This window comes from Pistacia vera, unplaced genomic scaffold, assembly GCF_008641045.1.
Source record: "Pistacia vera cultivar Batoury unplaced genomic scaffold, PisVer_v2 Contig829, whole genome shotgun sequence".
Lineage (NCBI taxonomy): Eukaryota > Viridiplantae > Streptophyta > Magnoliopsida > Sapindales > Anacardiaceae > Pistacia > Pistacia vera.
This window is the reverse complement of record NW_022196700.1, coordinates 886116-909693: the sequence shown is the minus strand read 5'-3', so window position 1 is coordinate 909693 and position 23578 is coordinate 886116. Positions and strand designations below refer to the sequence as shown.

The 23578-nt window shown below is 34.7% G+C and overlaps 3 protein-coding genes across 5 annotated transcripts; all 3 read right to left on the bottom strand.

Annotated features, from left to right (window-relative positions):
* Window positions 1-1857: 1857 nt before the first annotated feature.
* LOC116118006 (organelle RRM domain-containing protein 2, mitochondrial-like) lies at window positions 1858-4066 on the bottom strand. The gene is made up of 3 exons (XM_031403994.1): window positions 3821-4066; window positions 2525-2593; window positions 1858-2431 (listed from the first exon to the last, which is right to left on the bottom strand). Exons 1-3 carry the CDS (start codon window positions 3936-3938, stop codon window positions 2190-2192), a joined length of 429 nt encoding a protein of 142 aa, XP_031259854.1. The 5' UTR covers window positions 3939-4066; the 3' UTR covers window positions 1858-2189.
* Window positions 4067-9455: 5389 nt separating this feature from the next.
* On the bottom strand, window positions 9456-11286 carry LOC116118020 (organelle RRM domain-containing protein 2, mitochondrial). Its single transcript, XM_031404010.1, has 3 exons — window positions 11131-11286; window positions 9839-9907; window positions 9456-9745 (listed from the first exon to the last, which is right to left on the bottom strand). Exons 1-3 carry the CDS (start codon window positions 11246-11248, stop codon window positions 9504-9506), a joined length of 429 nt encoding a protein of 142 aa, XP_031259870.1. The 5' UTR covers window positions 11249-11286; the 3' UTR covers window positions 9456-9503.
* Window positions 11287-13110: 1824 nt separating this feature from the next.
* LOC116117995 lies at window positions 13111-21209 on the bottom strand. 3 transcript variants are annotated; one of them, XM_031403977.1, is made up of 20 exons: window positions 21088-21209; window positions 19807-20634; window positions 19637-19705; window positions 19344-19542; window positions 19216-19270; window positions 18689-18814; window positions 18512-18574; window positions 18026-18107; window positions 17864-17923; window positions 17703-17755; window positions 17454-17620; window positions 16856-17033; window positions 16099-16156; window positions 15935-15991; window positions 15606-15851; window positions 15036-15097; window positions 14266-14322; window positions 14041-14134; window positions 13787-13927; window positions 13111-13285 (listed from the first exon to the last, which is right to left on the bottom strand). In XM_031403977.1, exons 2-20 carry the CDS (start codon window positions 20527-20529, stop codon window positions 13190-13192), a joined length of 2586 nt encoding a protein of 861 aa, XP_031259837.1. In that variant the 5' UTR covers window positions 20530-20634; window positions 21088-21209; the 3' UTR covers window positions 13111-13189. The 3 variants fall into 3 exon arrangements, with proteins under 3 accessions (XP_031259837.1, XP_031259836.1, XP_031259838.1); XM_031403976.1 differs by having other exon boundaries at window positions 20870-21188; XM_031403978.1 differs by having other exon boundaries at window positions 20955-21188.
* Between the last annotated feature and the right edge of the window lie 2369 nt (window positions 21210-23578).

Genomic DNA, 23578 nt, shown 5'->3' with positions numbered 1-23578 from the left:
ACCAACTAACCCAACACATTTTCTTAAAGATTCTTAATAATCTTCAAGGTAATCTAACTTTTTAGTAATTCAACATTCCAAGTAATCCAACATTCCCGAAACTAAACGCACCCTAAAACTTAAAAAAGAAGACATTAATATCATTCTACTGCTACAGCAAATAAAATCGAGGCCTTAGTTATCAAAAATCACATATTCTCTAAATTCCCTCAATCAAAATCCAAAAACAAAGAACATTGAAAAATCATAACACCAACATTAAATTTTCCCTCTCAAAAAGTATAAAATCACCATCAATGAATTTGAATAAAAGTAACCACCACTATGTGCTATGATGGTAAAAGAGCAAAAAATGTTCTATGAGCTCATAAGTTCAAGTCCCCAATGCACTAATAAAGGTGGTCACTGAGGCTCTTACTCAATTGACAGTTTCAGGGCCACAAGGGATTAATTGAGATGCATACAAGCTGGCCAGACAACCCCCCATGATAAAAATAAATAAATAAATAGAATAAAAGTTACAACAAGAAAAAAAGATTTATTATCCCTTAATGTGATGTTGATGACACACAGCTATTAAATATGATGGTGAGCATTGAAAGAACGTGATCGTCTGAATGGTATTTTTTTTTCTTGATTTCTAAAGGTTGCGTTTGGTTCGGGGTGATATAAGATTAATCTTGTAATCTTTGTTTAATTTTTAAGATTCTCTTATTTGGTTGTCAAGTAATAAAATATTACGTAATCTTTTATTGCAAATAATGTTTATTGTTGGTAATATTAGGGGTAATCAGATTACCTTTCTAAATGGTGTTAATAAAAGATTACCGAGGTAATCTTAATTTTGACCATATTTTGCCCTTAATTTTTTATTATTTCAGACACATTTACCCTCGTATGTCTACCAAATAACAATTAGCTCAAACAACCTACATTTGAGAATTTAGCTAAAACACCCCGTCACAAAAAGTTTAAAAGTTAACAAAATACCCCCAACCACCCATGACCACCGTCGGTCTCTAGCCGCTAGTGAAAATCATCATATCAGTACAAGACCAGCGGAATCTTGCCGATCGTGTGCCGATAAGGACATTTTCGGCCATGGATTTGTGATCCATGGTCGAAAATGACCAGATTTGGCCAACGTGGCCATCAAACACCATAGATCTGGCCGTCAAATGGTTGTCGTTTCACGACCACATCTTTGGCCATGAAACGGTCATATTCATGGCCACATCTTTGGTTGTGAAACGACCATATTCACAGCCACATCTAATCGTTTTTTATCATGGATCTTTGATTAGGCCTTACCAATGCACGACCAACCAAATCCGACTAGTCGTGCGCCATTACAACAGCTGCCGACAGTGGTGGCTGGTTGCCGACGGTGGCTTGGGGTGGATGGGGGTGATTTTGCTACAAATTAAAGTTTTATATGGTTGGGTTGTTTTAGCAAAATTTCAAATATAAGAGGTTAAAAAAATAATATAATAATACGTTAATATTTAAAAATGATGGCAATTTATTAATCTACCTAACATACCCACTCATTTACCCTCTCAACCAAACATAATATTATAACATACCTATCAATTTATTCCAACCAACAAAACATATTTCTCTAAAGATTCCCTAGTAATCTATCTTTCTAATAATACAACATTCTTCAATAATATAACATTTCTTGAACCAAACGAACCCAAAGGGTATTTCTTTTTTTACAGGATCTATATCATCTCTTAATGCAAATTTTGTTTGTGAAAACAAGTTTCCTTTATATTTTTATTCGTTTACATATTTTTGCAGGCTAATGTATTCGAGCAAAACAAATCTGACAGACATTATCATAGTATTTATCTAAAACATTTATCTAACAAGCTGAGTTATGACTACTTTTGAGGATTTTATTTTTAAACAGGAACCAAAAGATGTATATCACCGTACAACTACCAGATCAGGAATGAATACAAGTGAAGTGCTATAGGTTCCCATAATCCCAATAAATCGATTGATAAATCATAAATAAATTATGACCACCAATCCAAAATGACTTTTGTCCAAATAAACCATAACAAAATTATGACCACCAATCCCTCATCTTCATGAATACAAGATGTTAGTAGGAAAAATAAGGAAGTGCATTCTGTAAATAGTCTTCTAGTATGATGAATACCGTCAACCACCTTAAATCACCCACACCATCCGATTGTCTTGTTTGTTCTGAAACCTGTCTCAGAGGGTTGCGATTCTGATTGACGCGGAGGAGGTGGTCTGGACTCCCTTGGTTTAGCAGGGTCAACAAAAATAACCCATCCGTCCAAAAACTTTGCGTTCATTCCTTCTCTAGCCTTCTCAGCTTCCTCTATGGTTGCATACGTAACAAAACCAAACCCTTTTGATCTTCCAGACATTCTGTCTGTTATAACTTTTGCTGCAGAATGAATGCATCAGAAAGCATAAGATTAAACCACAATGATGTGGAATATAAATACAACCAACAATATACTTTTACGTTTTAACTTACCATCAAGAAGCTGTCCAAATGAAGAAAATGCCTCCTTAAGCCTTTCATCAGTTGTAAGTCTTGATAGACCTGCTTATAATACCATATGATGGGAGTTAATCAAATCTACAACTGTCTAAATCCTAACAACAGGCAATTTTCAGTAATATGCTTCAAGAAATATATCTCGTACATGCAGAGAATCATACATCAATGGCTAATCACCTTTAAAAACAAAACAAAGAAAAAAACTTTTTTTTGGCTTCGGGTTATGATATCACTAGAGCAAGGATAAGGGATGCCTCTGTATAGTGTATGTCAATGAAAAATAGGGTTTCAAGCAAATGCTTTACAGTTGTGACATGTATTAACCAACTGCAATAGTGAAATTTGAGGTATTTCGGTAAAAAGAACATAGTTATTAATGATGCAAGAGAACACCATAATGTCATTGTAACATAGACCAAGATCCCACAGAATGGTTATACAATCCACTTTTCGATACACAACGTAAGATGGCAACTCAGTTCTCCCAAACACTCCAATGACTACTAAAGAAAGTCTGAAACCTTTCTTTCAGAGTTTGTTGCTTGATTAAAATGTCAGATGGCAACTCAGTTCTCCCAAACACATCGATGACTACTACAGAGAGTCTGAAACCATTCTTTCAGAGTTTGTTACTAGATTAAACAACATCTAGGTCCAGGTATGACATTGACTTCCCCTACTCTACTATAAGAAGGGAAAGACTTCCTTCAGGCAAACGCTAAGCTGAACCTATTCAGAAGCATGGATTAGAACCATTCAATGAAATGGTAAATAACCAGTCCAAACGATATGTCCTTTTTTTTTTTTTTTTTAACTCACTGTAGACACTTTTGTTTCCAATATTTCAAAGGGGATTAGCAGCCGATTCACACGTCACCACAAACAAAATTCAATTCACAGATACATTCAGGAATAAGAGCTCTAGTACCACTCACCCTAGTATTATACTTCAAACTCATTTAACTCACAGTAATGACTAGGTTCACAATTACATACTTATAATTTTCTCCTCCCAATCTCAAACTACTGGCTTGTTAAACAACCTAGCTTAAGTTGCAATGAATGCAGCTAAAAAATTTCATTATTCTTATTCAGTATTAACGTATATATCTTATGTTAACGAAAATTTATAATAAATTGGTTCATTACAGTCAATAAAATTAAAACATAAATTTAAAATAAAGAAAATTTAAAACTTGAGAGTTGTTATTGAATCATGGAAAATTTAAACGACAAAACAAACATACAGGATAAAACAAACATAATTACCACTGACGAAGAGTTTAGGGGAAGTAAGAGTTGAACTAAAACGAACGGTAGCGAGTTGAGATTGAAGAACGGAAGAGCCAGAGCTAAGGACGCGACGAAAGCTGGAAGCGAACGCCATCGAATCAAATATTGGATTATTCGATTCAAAGAAATGGCGGTGAGAAATTTAGGGTTTTAAGACTTTTTAGGGTTTAGTGAACCAGTGGAATCCTCGCGAAACGAGTTATACGGTACCAGCACCACTATCAAGTACCATGTACAATATAATATCATCACCATCGACGTGGCCCCAGTGATATTTGTTATATTTTATTTTTGTTGATACTGATATTACTAGCGGTCTCGATTTTTTTTTTTTTCGTGACCTGAATGTTATCAGTTTATGTATACCTATAGGTCTCTATTCTAATTTTTTGGATGAGCGGAACATTCGAATTAGTTTACATTAGTCTCAACTAATTTCTTAAGACTTTAAAATTAATGTTTTAAAACCCAACCCGAGGTGAAAGCCGACAAAGTTATTAGGTCTCGAGTGATCGGTTTAACCAATTTGACCAGTCGGTCAAACCGAGGACAACTTTTAAAATTCAACAAATACACTCCTAAAAATTATGTTAAGTTCCTATAGGTTCGAAATTTAGCAAACACATTTCAAATACAAATCGGTCAGCAACTGGTTGACGGTGACGAAATCCCAAATACAACCCTAATTGTCCCTTGAGCCCATTCCCTTGAAAATCTACCAAAGATCTTATCAAAATCGGTTTGATTTCAGCCATATCTCATCAATGCCGGCGTCGATATTCTAGGCCAAATCTCATTGACGTCGGCATCAACATTCCAAGCTAAATCTCACTAACACTGGCATCAACATTCCAGGCCAAATCTCACTAATGCGCCGTCAGTATTCCAAGTTAGATTTCACCGACGCCAACGTCGACAACCCTCCCCATCACCCCAAAAATACTCTCCTCTTCCTCCCGACCAAAACCCACCTCACCCCACCCTCGTTAACCTCACCAATCGCCGACAAAAGCCGATTGTTGCCGCTGTTACTTTTTTCGATTTCCGGTCGATTCACTCACCGAAAATCAACTCCGTCACCACCCTTGTATTTACCAACGCTTTCTCTTGAAAAGCTCCAATATCCTGACCTTCAATTGTTCACCAATCATCATCCCAAATTCTAAGATTTTGGGTGAATATGAATAATGTTAACTTGACTCGATGAAGCTTCCAAATCCCAATTAAACCGATTGAGCCGAACTAAGTTTTAAAATAGTGCTTAAAACTATCACTCAGATAAAAGTTATAGTGATTCAAGGATCTCGATTCCAATTTTGTTTATACACATTTCACAACTGCATTTGTATTCAAATTTTAAAATTATTATTAGAATAAAAACGGGCTTAGCTTCTTTTACTTATTTAGTTATCATGAATAATAGTGATTAATTTTATTATTAAAAAATACAAAGATAGTGTCTTGTAATAGAGACGTAGACAACACACCTTAACAGAAACTGTTAAGTATTGATGAATCAGCTGAATCGTGAAGGACCTGAAGGCTATCATATTAAGCGTGAAGAACATATCATCTCTTAATGCAAATTTGTTTGTGAAAACAAGTTTCCTTTTATTTTTATTCGTTTACATATTTTTGCAGGCTAATGTATTGAGCAAAAAATCTGACAGACTTCAGTAGATTTATCTAAAACATTTATCTACAAGCTGAGTTATGACTACTTTTGAGGATTTTATTTTTAACAGGAACCAAAAGATGATATCACCGTACAATTACCAGATCAGAATGAATACAAGTGAGTGCTATAGGTTCCCATAATCCAAATAAATCAATTGATAAATCATAAATAAATTATGACCACCAATCCAAAATGACTTTTGTCCAAATACATAACAAAATTATGACCACCAATCCCTCATCTTCATGAATAAGATGTTAGTAGAAAAAATAAGGGAGTGCATTCTGTAAATAGTCTTCTAGTATGATGAATACCGCAACCACCTTAAATCACCCACACCATCCGATTGTCTTGTTTGTTCTGAAACCTGTCTCAGAGGGTTGCGATTCTGATTGACGCGGAGGAGGTGTCTGGACTCCCTTGGTTTAGCAGGGTCAACAAAAATAACCCATCCATCCAGAACTTTGCGTTCATTCCTTCTCTAGCCTTCTCAGCTTCCTCTATGGTTGCATACGTAACAAAACCAAACCCTTTTGATCTTCCAGATTCTGTCGTTATAACTTTTGCTGCAGAATGAATGCATAAAAGCATAAGATTAAACCACAATGATGTGGATATAAATACAACCAACAATATACTTTTACGTTTTAACTTACCATCAAGAACTGTCCAAATGAAGAAAATGCCTCCTTAACCTTTCATCATTGTAAGTCTTGACAGACCTGCTATAATACCATGATGGGAGTTATCAAATCTACAACTGCTAAATCCTAACAGGCAATTTTTAGTAATATGCTTCAAGAAATATATCTAGTCATGCAGAGAATCATACATCATGGCTAATCACCTTTAAAAACAAACAGAAAAAAAAATTTGTTCTTCGGGTTATGATATCACTAGAGCAAGGATAAGGGATGCCTCTGTAATAGTGTATGTCATGAAAAATAGGTTTCAAGCAAATGCTTTACAGTTGTGACATGTATAACCAACTGCAATAGTGAAATTTGAGGTATTTCAGTAAAAAGTGCTATGATGGTAAAAGAGCAAAAAGAGTTCTATGAGCTCATAAGTTCAAGTCCCCAACGCACTAACAAAGGTGGCTACTGGAGCTCTTACTCGGTTGGCAGTTTCAGTGCCACGAGGGGTTAATTGAGATGCACACAAACTAGTCAGACACCCCCCGATGATAAAAATAAATAAATAAATAGAATAAAAGTTACAACAAGAGAAAAGATTTATTATCCCTTAATGTGATGTTGATGACACACAGCTATTAAATATGATGGTGAGCATTGAAAGAACATGATCGTTTGAACGGTATTTTTTTTTTCTTGATTTCTAAAGGTTGTGTTTGGTTCGGGGTGATATAAGATTAATCTTGTAATCTTTGTTTAATTTTCAAGATTCCCTCATTTAGTTGTTAAGTAATAAAATATTACGTAATCTTTTATTGCAAATAATATTTATTGTTAGTAATATTATGGGTAATCAGATTACCTTCCCAAGGGACGTTAATATAAGATTACCGAGGTAATCTTAATTTTGACCCTATTTTGCCCTTAATCTTTTATCATTTTGCACACATTTTCCCTCATATGTCTACCAAATAACAATTATCCAAACAACCTACATTTGAGAATTTAGCTAAAACACCCCGCCACAAAAAGTTTAAAAGTTAACAAAATACCCCCAATCACCCAAGACCACCGCCGGTCGCTAGCCACTGGTGAAAGTCATCATATTCACACAAGACCGGCCGGATCTTGCCAGTCGTGTGTCGGTAAGGACATTTCCAACCATGGATTTGTGATCCATGGCCGAAAATGACCAGATCTGGCCGATGTGGCCATGAAACACCATAGATCTGGCTTTTTCACGGCCACATCTTTGGCTGTGAAACGACCATATTCACGGCCAGATCTAATCGTTTTTTTGCCATGGATCTTTGATTAGGCCTTACCGGCGCACGACCAGCCACATCCGGCTAGTCGTGTGCCATTACGGCAGCTACCGACGATGGTGGCTGGCTGCCGATGGTGGCTTGGGATGGGTGGGGGTGATTTTGCTATAAATTAAAGTTTTATATGGTTGGTTGTTTTAGCAAAATTTCAAATATAAGGGGTTAAAAAATAATTTATTATTATTTAAAAATGAGGGCAATTTAATAATCTACATACATACCCACTCATTTATCCTCCCAACCAAATATAATATTATAATATACATATCAATTTATTCCAACCAACCAAACACATTTCTCTAAAGATTCTCTAATAATCTATCTTTCCAGTAATACAACATTCCTCAGTAATATAGCATTCCCTGAACCAAACACACCCAAAGGGGGCGTTTAGATCATATAATGTTTTTTTATCTTAGTAATAAGATTACCGGAAAGAAAGATTACATTGTGGATTACCGAGTTTAAATTATTATTGTGTTTGGTTCAATTGGGATGTATTAATAATTCATGTATTTGGTTGATAATAATAACAGATGTCCTGAAATACCCTTTTACTAGAATGCCCCTCGGATGTTTTGATTACATTTTACTAAATGTCCTTTAGATGATTACGAGATATAAATAATTAAGGGCTTGTTTGTTTTATTATTTCAAACCCTATTCCCTATCATATTCCCAAAATACTTGTTTGTTTAATTATTTGGGAAACATTATTCATTTTTTAATTACTTTTAGACCCCTTAAGTTTATTAACTTAATTAAACACCTCAAGAAAAAAAAAAGTTTAAAAATTAACAAAAACAACCCCACCCACTCACCCATAGTTGCCAGATTCCCGCAACCACAGTCAGTGGTGGCTAGAATCTGTCACAACGGCCTAAAAACGATCGAAAATGGCTATTTATTCACCGATCTAGCCGTCAACGATGGCCAAAGAAATGACTGTCCTTGACAGTCAACGACGGCCAAATCTGGCCTTTTGCAGTCGGAAAATGCCAGATTGACACACCACTGGTCAGATTTGACCAGTCTGAGTCGTAACGGTAGATTCCAACCAGATTCCGACGGTGGTGGCCAGAATCTGGCACTGTGGTAGGTGGGAGTGTTTTGGTCACAATATGCAAATATGTAAGGATAATATAGGCACAACAATATTTCATGGCATTTATGAAAATATTGATACTAAGTAGGGCAATTTTGTCTGAAAAATTAAAAAACTAATGACAAATCCGTCTTCTTGTGCAAATTAGATGTTTTATAATTATTAACAAAGCCAAGGATATTTTCATCTACATTGTCTACTGTTTTGGGACAAAATTGGACAGAAATTTGGATTACCGAAATAATATTTTAATACCAAACCCCGCCCCCCTCTAAATATTATTCCCACTGATTTACCCCCAATTTAGCACTATTTGACATTTTTTTTTCCGGAAATGTTTTTTTACAAAATAACCAAACATGATTCTATGCCCAATTTAAAATATATTACCCCCGTTATATAATATCAAACCGATCCAAACAGCCCCAAAGTGTATTTCCTTTTTTACAGGATCTATATCATCTCTTAATGCAAATTTTGTTTGTGAAAACAAGTTTCCTTTATATTTTTATTCGTTTACATATTTTTGCAGGCTAATGTATTTGAGCAAAATAAATCTGACAGACATTATCACAGTATTTATCTAAAACATTTATCTAACAAGCTGAGTTATGACTACTTTTGAGGATTTTATTTTTAAACAGGAACCAAAAGATGTATATCACCGTACAATTACCAGATCAAGAATGAATACAAGTGAAGTGCTATAGGTTCCCATAATTCCAAATAAATCAATTGATAAATCATAAATAAATTATGACCACCAATCCAAAATGACTTTTGTCCAAATAAATCATAACAAAATTATGACCACCAATCCCTCATCTTCATGAATACAAGATGTTAGTAGGAAAAATAAGGGAGTGCATTCTGTAAATAGTCTTCTAGTATGATGAATACCGTCAACCACCTTAAATCACCCACACCATCCGATTGTCTTGTTTGTTCTGAAACCTGTCTCAGAGGGTTGCGATTCTGATTGACGCGGAGGAGGTGGTCTGGACTCCCTTGGTTTAGCAGGGTCAACAAAAATAACCCATCCATCCAAGAACTTTGCGTTCATTCCTTCTCTAGCCTTCTCAGCTTCCTCTATGGTTGCATACGTAACAAAACCAAACCCTTTTGATCTTCCAGACATTCTGTCCGTTATAACTTTTGCTGCAGAATGAATGCATTAGAAAGCATAAGATTAAACCACAATGATGTGGAATATAAATACAACCAACAATATACTTTTACGTTTTAACTTACCATCAAGAAGCTGTCCAAATGAAGAAAATGCCTCCTTAAGCCTTTCATCAGTTGTAAGTCTTGACAGACCTGCTTATAATACCATGATGGGAGTTAATCAAATCTACAAACTGTCTAAATCCTAACAGGCAATTTTTAGTAATATGCTTCAAGAAATATATCTAGTTCATGCAGAGAATCATACATCAGTGGCTAATCACCTTTAAAAACAAAACAAAGAAAAAAATTTTTTTTTGGCTTCGGGTTATGATATCACTAGAGCAAGGATAAGGGATGCCTCTGAATAGTGTATGTCAATGAAAAATAGGGTTTCAAGCAAATGCTTTACAGTTGTGACATGTATTAACCAACTGCAATAGTGAAATTTGAGGTATTTCAGTAAAAAGAACATAGGTATTAATGATGCAAGAGAACACCATAATGTCATTCTAACATAGACCAAGATCCCACAGAATGGTAATACAATCCACTTTTCGATACACAACGTAAGATGGCAACTCAGTTCTCCCAAACACTCCAATGACTACTAAAGAAAGTCTGAAACCTTTCTTTCAGAGTTTGTTGCTTGATTGAAATGTCAGATGGCAACTCAGTTCTCCCAAACACATCGATGACTACTAGAGAGAGTCTGAAACCATTCTTTCAGAGTTTGTTGCTAGATTAAACAACATCTAGGTCCAGGTATGACATTGACTTCCCCTACTCTACTATAAGAAGGGAAAGACTTCCTTCAGGCAAACGCTAAGCTGAACCTATTCAGAAGCATGGATTAGAACCATTCAATGAAATGGTAAATAACCAGTCCAAACGATATGTCCTTTTTTTTTTTTTTTTTAACTCACTGTAGACACTTTTGTTTCCAATATTTCAAAGGGGATTAGCAGCCGATTCACACGTCACCACAAACAAAATTCAATTCACAGATACATTCAGGAATAAGAGCTCTAGTACCACTCACCCTAGTATTATACTTCAAACTCATTTAACTCACAGTAATGACTAGGTTCACAATTACATACTTATAATTTTCTCCTCCCAATCTCAAACTACTGGCTTGTTAAACAACCTAGCTTAAGTTGCAATGAATGCAGCTAAAAAATTTCATTATTCTTATTCAGTATTAACGTATATATCTTATGTTAACGAAAATTTATAATAAATTGGTTCATTACAGTCAATAAAATTAAAACATAAATTTAAAATAAAGAAAATTTAAAACCTGAGAGTTGTTATTGAATCATGGAAAATTTAAACGACAAAACAAACATACAGGATAAAACAAACATAATTACCACTGACGAAGAGTTTAGGGGAAGTAAGAGTTGAACTAAAACGAACGGTAGCCAGTTGAGATTGGAGAACGGAAGAGCCAGAGCTAAGGACGCGACGAAAGCTGGAAGCGAACGCCATCGAATCAAATATTGGATTATTCGATTCAAAGAAACGGCGGTGAGGAATTTAGGGTTTTAAGACTTTTTAGGGTTTAGTGAACCAGTGGAATCCTCGCGAAACGAGTTATACGGTACCAGCACCACTATGAAGTACCATGTACAATATAATATCATCACCATCGACGTGGCCCCAGTGATACTTGTTATATTTTATTTTTGTTGATACTGATATTACTATCGGTCTCGATTTTTTTTTTTTTTTTTTTTTTCGTGACCTGAATGTTGTCAGTTTATGTATACCTATAGGTCTCGTTTCTAATTTTTTTTGGACAGAGTATTCGGGTTAGTTTACACGTGTCTTAACTAATTTTTTAAGACCTTAAAATCAATATTTTAAAACCCAATCCGGGGTGAAACCCGGCAAAGTTGTTGGGTCCTAGGTAGATCGGTTTAACCAATTTGATCGACCAGTCAAACCGGGGACAATTTTTAAAATTCAGCAAATACACCCCTAAAAATTATGTTAAGCTCCTATAAGTTTGAAATTTAGCAAACACATTCCAAATACAAATCGGTCAGCAATTGGTTGACGACGACGACACCCGAAATGCAACCCTAATCGTCCCTTGAGCCCATTCCCCTAAAAATCTACCCAAGATCTTGTCGAAATCGGTTGCGTCAGCATTCTAAGCCAAATCTCATCGATGCCGGCATCAACATTCCAAGCTAAATCTCACCGACACTGGCATCGACATTCCAGGCCAAATCTTATCTCACTGATGCCAGATTTCACCGACGCTGACGTCGACAACCCTCCCCATCACCCCAAAAATACTCCCCTCTTCCTCCCGACCAAAACCCACCTCACCCTACCCTCGTTAACCTCACCAATCGCCGACAAAAGTCGATTGTTGCCGTTGCTACTTTTTTTTCAATTTTCGGTCGATTCACTCACCGAAAATCTACTCTCTCACCACCCTTGCATTCACCTACACTTTCTCTTGAAAAGCCTCAATATCCCGATCTTCAATTGTTCGCCGATCATCATCCCAAATTCTAAGGTTTTGGGTGAATATGAATAATGTTAACATAACTCGATAAACTTTCGAGTCCCAATTAAACCGACTAAGCCGAATTGAGTTTTAAAATAGTGCTTAAAACTACTAGCCAGATAAAAGTTATAATGACCCAAGGACCTCGATTCCAATTTTGTTTACATACATTTCACAACTGCATTTGTATTCAAATTTTAAGATTATTATTAGAATAAAAAAGGGCTTAGCTTCTTTTACTTATTTAGTTATCATGAATAATAGTGATTAATTTTATTATTAAGAAGATAGTGTCTTGTAAGAGAGACGTAGACAACACACCTTAACAGAAACTGTTAAGTATTGATGAATCAGCTGAATCGTGAAGGACCTGAAGGCTATCATATTAAGCGTGAAGAACGCATCCACAAAGAATCATAAATAAGTTTAATAAACAAAAATAAAAAATACAACAAAAATGAATAAATAAGAGAGAAGAATCCTTTTCCCATCTGAATCAAAACTCTGGATATGATCATAAAAAGTAGACAGTTAAATTTTCTTCAATGGCCAACACTTGCTGAAATTTTTACATCTAGACAAGGGATTACATTCAAGCAACATAAATTAGAATTTAATAAAAAAATTTCCTTGCCTCATGCATGCATAATAAAAGGTCAGCATGCACTGGTTCTTTGTACATTTACTCTTCACTATCACACCCTCACCCCCTCACATTTTCTACTTCTAAATTGTACAAGGACAGAACAAACAATCTTCAATCAGACTGTTCACTGCTCCACACACTCCAAATCCAACCCCACCAAAGGAAAAAAAAAATAATAGGAAAAAATATTAAACAAAATCAAACTAGCGGCAGTAATACAATATCAGCGAACACCAAACACAGCAATGTCTGACCAGAAGCTTCACAACGAATTCTCTGATTGATACTGAACCTTCTTCTCTAGCATTGATGTTCCCTTGAAAATGGTTAGCTGCATCTCTCTTTGGTACTTCGATAGCTAAACAACAAAATAATTTCATGAGTGCCATCAGCTTGTTCCATAATCTAATATTGAAGATGACGATATTTGAACTTTTTAAGTATAAACTTCAGTAAGGAGTCCAAAAAAAAAAAAAAAAAAAAAAGTTTCTGTTCTTTGTTTATTTTTCCCCAATTTGTTCTGCTGATTAATTTGTTTGTCAACAGGTTAAGATTTCTTACAGTATTTAGCACACTCAAAATCAACCTGATGCTTTTTCAAAAATGTTGTGCACATGGAGATTTTGAAGACTTTGCATTAGTTTTGTTTTGTTTCTTAATGTTTTTTGTTTCTACGTTCGCATAGAAAATAATGTTTCCATGTGAACACATTCTGTTACATAGCCTGTTTGTGCAGCTTAAATACAAAAGCATTGTTTAACCAGCATTCTCTAGGCCTATTCAACCAATAATGGTTTTACCGCTTTATAATTAAAGAACTATGACTTTGGCGAAACCTATGTTAAAAAAATGCACTTACTTGCTCCTTGCTCATCCTCCTGAAGCCAAATTTCTTTGTCCAGATTGACTCAGCCTTCTCAGCCGCAGGGAGCACCAGATTTTCCACATTCAGGGAACATAGCAACCTCTCAATGCACGAGAATAATGCTTGGAAACAACCCTTTAAAAATATTAATAAAATAAAATGTAAGCCTGGGTACCTCAAATATGTACAAAAAATTAATATTAACAGCTAAATGAAGGTTCGTCTCATCCAAGATATTAAATGCATACTTTTCCTTGATATCCTCTACTTGTAGCCACTAGGGGGAGCTCAGCAACCTCCCGACCAAATATCCTTAAAAGGCCAGCAGATACAACAACAGAACTGCAGACAAAATAAGCATGCAACGATCAAATTAATGGAATAAGAAATCAGTAATACAAGTAGAATTAAAATCGATACCGAGAAATTAAGAACACAAACAGAAGTGAAAATATGACCACAGAGAAACTTACTTCACCATTAAAATGACAGAATAGATTCCTCCAAACTCTTGACCAGATATGTTTCTCCTGCAATCCGTTCAAAGAACAATGATTAAAATATATAACGGTAGAACATCACGAATTTACAGATACCAAGTCCAGTGAAATCAAAACATGATAGATGATCAACAAACAATTTGAAAGAAAAAAAATCATTTTCGTGTAATTCAAAATTATAAGCATCATAATAAAATTCTAACACTACTTGGTAGTCTTATATTTCCACACTGATAAAATGATGAGAAAATATTAAGCTAAAATCAACAAATTGACAAATTTTGTATCTGAAAGTCATGAAAAGAATATATTCCCCTCCTAACAAGGCTCAGGAAGCAAAGCACACAATATAAGCTCATCCACAGTAACGCAATAAAAAGAAAGAACTCCTTGTGTAAACGTACATGTCTAATGTATAATAGCCTCAATAAATGTATATCTAAGAGCAAGTCATTTCTTGGTTAAAGTGGATGTAAATGAGCTTCAATTACATCAAAAGATAAACAAGGAATTGGTTATTGCTTAACTAGAAACAAAAAAGCCCATCCTTCTATAGGCTTGCAACAATTTCTTTGAGAAGCCCCATTACACAAATCATAGACCTCACTGTCCTAATGGAATTGACAGTTTCAATATGGCAACAAAAAAAAAAAATCTAAGTGCCAAAAACAATGTAGAAAAAGATCACCTAGTACAGTAACATTGCAGAGTAGCTTAAATTGCCACTTAACTAAAAGACTTACCCATAGACCATAAGAGGAATCAGATCACGTCCACATTCCGCAACAATTGGATCAAAACATTCCTGTAGAAAAACAGCACAGACAAGATAATAAGTATACAAAGAATATAATAAATACATCTTACATGCAGAATAATCAACTTATCCAGACTTAAGCTATGCAATACTTTAACAACAACGAGTCATTACTCTTGAGTGAATTCTTTATTATATATGATATTTTGTTGCAGCCACTCCTCAGAGTCCCCCATTACTTCCAAAATCATAACTTTTATGATTTTCTTTGTGTGCTTAATAGAAGATGAAAGTACGAGCATACAACTAAAACAACAATAAACAGATTTTCTTTTTTTCTTTTTCATAAGAAATAATGAGGACATGTCAATTACTGACTGTGATGTATTGAAATAATATGCACATTTTCGATAAGTCACTAATGGCAGCAACTAGGATAAACCATCCAGGGAAACAGATAGAAAGCAACAGAATATTATGCTTCCTCAATAACAGTTGTGTATTTTCAAAAAATAAAATTGAAGAGAAGATCCAGTGAGGTACCAAAGAAACTTACTCGAAATATTGCAGTAGTGCTAGAAAGTAATGATTTCTCCTCCATAGATTGGGCTTTCCTTAGGATTCGCCATTGAACATCATTTGCAGCTCCAGCAGAAAAAATACCTTTCTCTAAATGTTTCTTGTTTATTGTACTTAACAATGAAGCTGAAATCATTTGCGCTCCGTTAGAAACAGAATCTTGTAGGGCCACATGGATTCTGGTGCAGTCATCACAGCAGAACCACTTATCCTTGGGGATTTCCTGAAGGAAGATGCAGGAAAACCATAAGCATTTCATCTAGAAGCAACAATCATATAAAACTATCACATGGTATCTAGACTTACTTTTAAATCACAAAGCCCGCTATCCCGCAAGCAACCAACATGAAACTCCTTCTCACACTAAGAAAAAAATATGTATAAGTAAAATAAAAAGACAAAGAAAAGAACAATGGCCAGACTTCGAATAATATATTCACAAAATTGCCAAGCAAAAAGCGCAAACATACTTGATCGCAGTAAATAACTGTTCGATCATCAAAGATGCCAGCACTAAAATCATGAGCCCTGAACAGAAGGAAACAGTAACAATTTATTAACACAATTAATTAAAAGTAGATCATATCAATGGCACCTAACAGGGAAACAATCAAACAAATAAATCGAAGAAACAAAAGTAAAAGACCTCCAACCCAGAAAGCAAGTATAGAACACTTATTAATGGGAAGCCCTAAAGCAACTGACAGCTTCGATTTCCAACTTATACAGATTTAATTACTTTCACACCTAAGTGCTACAAATTGGTTTTCTACAGTCAGTTTTCTTCAGGTCAACCCTATTTATCCACCAAATATCAATCTTTTCCTCGAAAACCATCTTCAAAATGTCTTTTGCAGAGATACCATAAGAAAAGAGGATGAGATCTAAGCAGAAAAAAATGCATATGAATGCCTAGAGATATTTCCAAAAGAAAGGGGAAAAGGTACCCAGCAAACAATTTGCTTTTATCATCATTACATAACAAGTGAAGAATAAAAAATCCACCATACCTTATTCTTGATGGTTTTGAACATTCAAAACAAGTCTTTATACCTCTAAAACAAAGATAAGAGCTTCAAGCACATTTCTACTCTTAAATAAATTATATCTCGTTTCTTTCCAAGTATAAATATACATAAACTCATGTGCATGCATACAAACAAATAATATGTCATCTTACTACTACAAGCAAATAAAAGATTAACTAAATATTCAAAAAGAACCAACCTACAAACAACACAACCACCAATATCGATTTCTGGTAATTCTAAATCTCTCTGCAAAAGCATTGATCTGGCCATACTAGAAGAATCTCCAACAGCATCCACCCGATCAGGGCCAAATTTCTCTCTGCAATTTGGACAATGCCAATCACCTTCAGGAGTCCACTGTAAATCTAAGCACGCTGCAAGAACACATCAATCAAGAAACAGAGCTTTAACACCAAAACAAGAATATTGAGTTACATACAAAATTAAAACAAAATACATTATTTACGACATTACTCCCAAAATAAAACAAATGAAAGAAAAATAAGCTGACATGTTATCCAATATTCTGATACTTCAGAGACCAAGAAGCGTTATTGAAATAAAAAGTGAAAGGTAGCAAAACTAAGACAAATAACATATAGTTTTGAGAAGCTTAGGCCAAGCCCAACAAAAATAATTAAAACAGTTGCTGGAAAAGATTACCATGATTCACTGACAAAAACCAAAACACATAACATTTTTTATCAATCAAGAGAAATAACATATTTATGGATCTATAAGCTATAATAGGAAGCACTGGTAAGAAAATAATTGATCAAACACGAAATACCAACCTGGATGAAAGGCCCGAGGGCAGCAATAACAAAGAAGCAGACTCCCTCCATCTCCACATATTGTGCACATATCATCACTGCCACCAGTGGAACGGCTTCGCCCATGTGCCAATGACATGGCTATATCATGAAGTGTCAGTCCATTTGAAGTGTAGATATGGCGATAGCTGCACAAAGACGTATAAATTCAATTTAAATGATAAAGAAAACACTCCAACAAGAAATCACATAACATTAAGGACTACTCACGGTTGACGCCTGGCTGCCATTCCAGCATGAGCTTCAAATTGAGAAGGGCTAATCTGCTCATCAAGGAAGAAAAAAAAAAAATAATAAGCTGAGAGACGGAGAGAAAAGGGAGAAGAAAGGTAGAATTATATGCTCATTGAAACTCTACAGTATAATTATACCTCTCTGTTGCAGCAACCACAGACTATACCGTTTCCCTGCTTGTAGCCAGCACGTAATCTCTGGAAAAAACACATCATAACAATTAAATTTACAACAACAGACATGTACTAGTAGCAGTATATCATACAATCATCAATTAGGATAGACATCGAATGTAGCACCTGTCCTTTCACAATGTAAGTCAATAATTCCCCATCAGGAAGTCCATTTGGCAGAAAAAGCAGCCGATGTAGATCATTATCCCTGCCAATAAACAAACGAATTTTGCATGTTAAAGACTACATGAAAAGCAAAGGTTTATTTTGAAATCTGCAAATGATTTTCATAAGATAAGATACAATCTAATTATCTCAGTAGTATTTTCAGTGTTTTTAATAACTGACTATATGCTAGATCTTATCAAAAACTAATTTCATATTTTAATGCCCAAGGAAAACAGAGAAAATAAATTTTTTATTTCAATTTTCAAATTTGTTTGATGGTATTCAACCACTTATTCTGAATCACGACATGGTTTTTTTTAAATTTCCTGTATTCCTTATTTTGATTGTGCTCAGGGTCTAAATCAAGCAGGTTCTGGAGTTCCAACAACCAAAACAGACTTCAAAGAAGAATGAAGTAAAAGCATGGCAGACCAGAAATGGTACCTTCTCTTTGTGCCACCTTCAGCAGTTCTCTTTTGTTGCGTTACAGAGCTATAGGAGCTAGGCCTGCACAACAGGCACAATCTCAGTTCCGAGACAGTAGATAATTATAAAGACAAGAAACGAAAATAAAATTTACAAACCAGATAGTAGATGTCAAGAAAATGAAAACAAACAAACCTCTTCACTCCACGTTTCTGCTCTTCAAGCATCTCCTTCGTATATAATTGGTGCCTAGCACCATTCTTCTGCACAAAGGAACATGACGAAGGGCTGATGCTTTCTTCTAATGATAGACTGAAGCAGCTGCAAGTTCAACGCATTGGTTAGGAAAAGTACATGATCAGAAAAACAGAAAGTACATGCAAAGGAAAAAAATGGAAAATGCAATTAGATCAAACATCACTGCCACCAAATCATGTCAAATTTTTGGTATTTGCTTTGTGCATTATTCAGTATGCAGGATCAGGTACTGTGCGGGATAAGGTAGAAACAGGTAAATCTGCTAGTTGAAACATACAGAAGTAAGAAGGCATAGGACTAAGAAGTCTGCAAATTCCAGTCTAGCTCAACACCTAAGTCAGCAAAATTCTACCTAAATGAAAAGTGACCCCTATATACTTTGTTTGGAGGCAGGAGACCAAGAAGAGTGAAAGACTGAATCTGCATTCAAAAATGGAAATAATTGAAAGTTGAGGCTCTTTTACCTAGCATTAAACTTTTCGTGTTGCTCAACCATTCCATTGCTTTGTTGAACACTAGCTGCAAATACAAAAACATGTCAGAAATAGGGACGCACCCAATATGCATCTAGACATTGACAAACGTACAATACCTTTCCAAACTTGGAAAGATCCCTCATTGACAGAAGAACCAGCAACATTTTTTACCACTTCTTCAAGTATACCAAGTGGAGCACTCTTTAGTTCTTGAATGATACTATAAATTGGCTTCCCATTATCCAAGTATATGTGATTATTCGGGTGTCTAGTCTTGACACCAGCATGCTGCTCAAACTCATGGGCACTTACAACCTGGTGTACAACAGAATAATTTAACTATCACAATTACCAACACAAACACTATTGTAACTGAAAACAATACAAACTGAAACTGAAAGTGACTTACCTTTGAGAAATTGCATAAAGGACAACCACACAAATAACCACCACCATTTATAATTCCATCCAGCTTCCTCTAAATTCACAAAAGATGAACAAATAAACAAATAAGTCCAAAATGAATTAAAATGTACTTAAGTAGCAAATACTAGAAAAACATAAGTAGTCCAAATTTACCTTCTGCGTAGAAATATATTTGACCCGCGCTCCATCAAGAATACCCGTTAACAATAACTTCTTTACATTTGTGGGATATTCATTCGGAACAACCTTCTTGGACATCTTAATTTCCATGTTTGGAGCACACAAGTGACGGTGACTCCCTTCAGGTGAGTCTTTCCTATAAGAATACACATCATCATAAACAGAGTGGCTGCCGGCTTCCTCATTCCCTAAAGGTGCAGAAGACTTGACTAAATAATCTTCCTTTCTTTTGCTGAACTTGAATGTGATTTTCCTGATTCCAGATGATGAACTAAGATGCTTTGGGATTTCTAACACTACATGAGATGTCGAAACATCACCTGAAGTGTTGTTGTTCCGAGAAGTCTCGGTCTGGGAACTTTCACTACGATCTGCTTCGCTTAAAGTTTCCTCTGAACTTGTGCACGTCACCTTGTCACACCCAACACGGTTAACTGTATCTGATTCGATTTGTTGGCTAATGATATCGTGGAAGCTTGATGTGATTTCTTTAGGAGAAACAATGGGATTCGAAACTTCAGATTTGATGTCGTCATATACAGCCTCTTCTTTTGCTTGCTTCTTTTCGATAAATGACTCTGATTCAACATTGTCTTTTAAACAGTCATCTTCTGTCTTCAATTCAGTTCCTGACGGACATTCAACAATCATATTCCCATCTGTTGGAATTTCCGCACAAACTGCACTTTCTCCCATTGAATTCCAAACTTCCCCCAAATTTAAATAACAGCATTCAAGAAGCCCGGAACACGAAACTAGAAAACACTAATTTACTGGAATTATCTCCGAAAGTATGAACTTCTGAAATCAAATGCAAAATTGAATTTGAATTAGCACCAAAAAGAAAAGGAAAAAAAAATCTATAACATCATTTCTTCACACTAATCAAATACCAGAAAAAATAACTCAACTGAACAACAAAGAATACAAAACCAATTAAAACAACTATTTCAAGAAGTCAATAACTGCTAAACCGTTACTTGAACCAAAAGTTTAAAAATATCTTCTTCAAAAGCGTAAATTACACCAAACTCACCTCTCAAAAAAATTTAAAAAACTCTTTATAGATCCAAATCTACACAAACTGGACGAAGAGAATCTCAAGATCCGAAAAAGCTTACAGTTCTTGCTAATCTAAGCGAAACAGCTTCGAATATTTGGTTCTAATCTTGTAGATCTTATACTTGTTAAAAAAAAAATTAGAGAAATCTTGAATAAATAACTTGAATTGAAAAGTAAGGGCTAGGGTTTTGCCTGTTGAAATATATAGAGGGGATGTGGAGGGCGGCAACGAACCAGAGCGAAAAGCTTGGTTCGCGGTCCAGATTTAACTTTTTTAGAAAGAAAGAAGATAGAGTACGATGAGAGATAAAAATATTAAATATATGTATTTTGCTTTTAAATAATAAGTGAAAATAAACAAAAAAGAGAAAAGAAGTTTTGTGTAGTTGTTGCTGACGATATTTGGAAGATACGAGAACATTGGACATGTGGATAGGTTTTTGTAGGACTGATCGCTTAGAATGGGGCCTATCGGACTTGTAGGATCTTACCACGTGGGCTGACCAACTACACTGCAGCCGTAAACACCCGAGACTACTTAGGTTGAATTTCGCATCATCTAGGACACGTGTACCGAGACTGACACGTGAACTCTTGCGATTTTGATTGTTGATTAGTTAAAATTGATAGTGGGCCCATAATGGACATATCTTGGGTTGGCTTTTCCTGTCTAACGGCTCCAGCCTCGTTAACTGCCAGGCACTGCAACTGTTTGTGGAAATAGTACTTAAAATTTAGGCGCAAAAAACATCTAAAATAAACTTCCACGGGTTTCGGAAATTAGACTAATAAAAGAATATATGCTACCCCAAACGAATAATGTCATTGTCACGTATCTAAATTATTTATAAATTGATATAATAATTGTATATTTTGTATATTATTTATTTTAAGTTTGTTAGTTTATTTCTAATTTAAATGATCCAATATTTCTAATTTAAAATGTATACATAAGTTTGTAATAATGTCCTCTAACATACATCTCACCAAATCTATTAGGGTATAGTTACACTTATAAATCAATCTCAAAAACTTTTTTTCACAACCCTGATGTGGTAATTCGTAATGAATCATGCATGTTTCATTACTAACTGATCAATTACGAGCTGTCACGATAGAGTTATGAGACAAAGTTTGTAAGATTAGGTTTTAAGTCAATCTTTATTGAATTCATTAACAAATTTCTAAGAAAACCGTAAATCATGTCTCTTATCCTTAGAGGCTGGATATTTTTCCTCTCTCAATGACCATTATTTAAGTAGTATCAAAGCAACATAACTTCGAAATGATAAAACATATTGGCTTCGCCACAAAGGCGGATCCAGGATTTTTGTCAAGGGGGGCCTCCGTCGCTCCGTCATTATTTGCCAAACAACTAGTGAAAACTTTAAAAAATCACCAAACTTTAAGTAAAGAAAATAATAAAATATAAAAAACCTAAAGAAAATAATGTAATAACATAATACTTTTATACTTGAATAAATCTATGAAAAACAAAATTTTTAGTAAATGAGTTGAGTAAACTTTGAGCAAAAACTTCTTTTTATTTTTTTTATTTTTGGCTTCAAAAGATTATAATATAAATTTTCATGATTTTGATGAGACCTAGCTTAAGTTAAACTCAACCAAAACTTAAATTAAGTCAACGCTGTGTTAACTTTTAATATGAATTAATAAAAAAAAAAATTTATTGGTATAAACATAGATAGTAACTCAAATTTCTTTAATTATTTTGAGTTGTTGAACGGTGACGTTTGAAATATAGAAACGTAGTTGGTGAAGGGTGAAAAATAACATCCTTTAAAATATAATTAAAGTTTTAATTTAGGAAGACATGTTCATTCTTAGACACAAAACAAAAAATAAACTCATAAGATCCATGTCTTTTTCCCTCAAATTAAAATAAAAATCCTCTAAAAAAATAAACATGATTCAACCATAAAATAAACTAAATTGAAATGAGCAATACACATACCTAAAAGTGATAAAATAGAAAATTGAGTTAATTGTTGCACCTTAAGTAATGAAAGTTTCAACAATTTCAGTCTTCAACAGTTTTAAGATTGAATAGCATAAGAAAGAGGACGAGAGAATGAGAGAGTAAAAAATTTTAGGGATGAAATCATAAAAAAACAGGTGGAGCCGTGGAGAAGAAGAGTGAAAAAAGTTTTAAACTTTTAATATGATGTGAGCTTGGAATATATATATTACTAGCAAGTTTTTTGTAGGCTTATATATATATAGTTCTTATTTTTTAAAAATCGGAGAGTGGGATCGGGTATATATTAATAGCAATTTTTGTGAGCCTATATATTAACAATTTTTTTTTAAAAAAAAATTGAGGCCTACCCTCGAAGGGGCTGGATCCACCCCTGCTTCGCCACATGTGATTGCTTGGTGAGCATTCTATCACAGGGGGTGTTTCATCGTTAAATTATCCATTTTGTGGCACGAAGTAAATTTCCTTACACAAAGAAATGAATCTCCTAGTGTCGAGAAAATCATGTCATGAGCTAAAATATGGGCAAATAATAATGTCGCTGGCTTGACATGGACAAGTAGGTTAAAAATCACAAGTTGAGTTGTGTTGACATGTTCCAGGAGTGAATTGTATCATCTTAGGGCCGTCCAAAAATCTTTATCTCCTCTAATGATCATTCTGAATTGATTTTGTAGCATCATA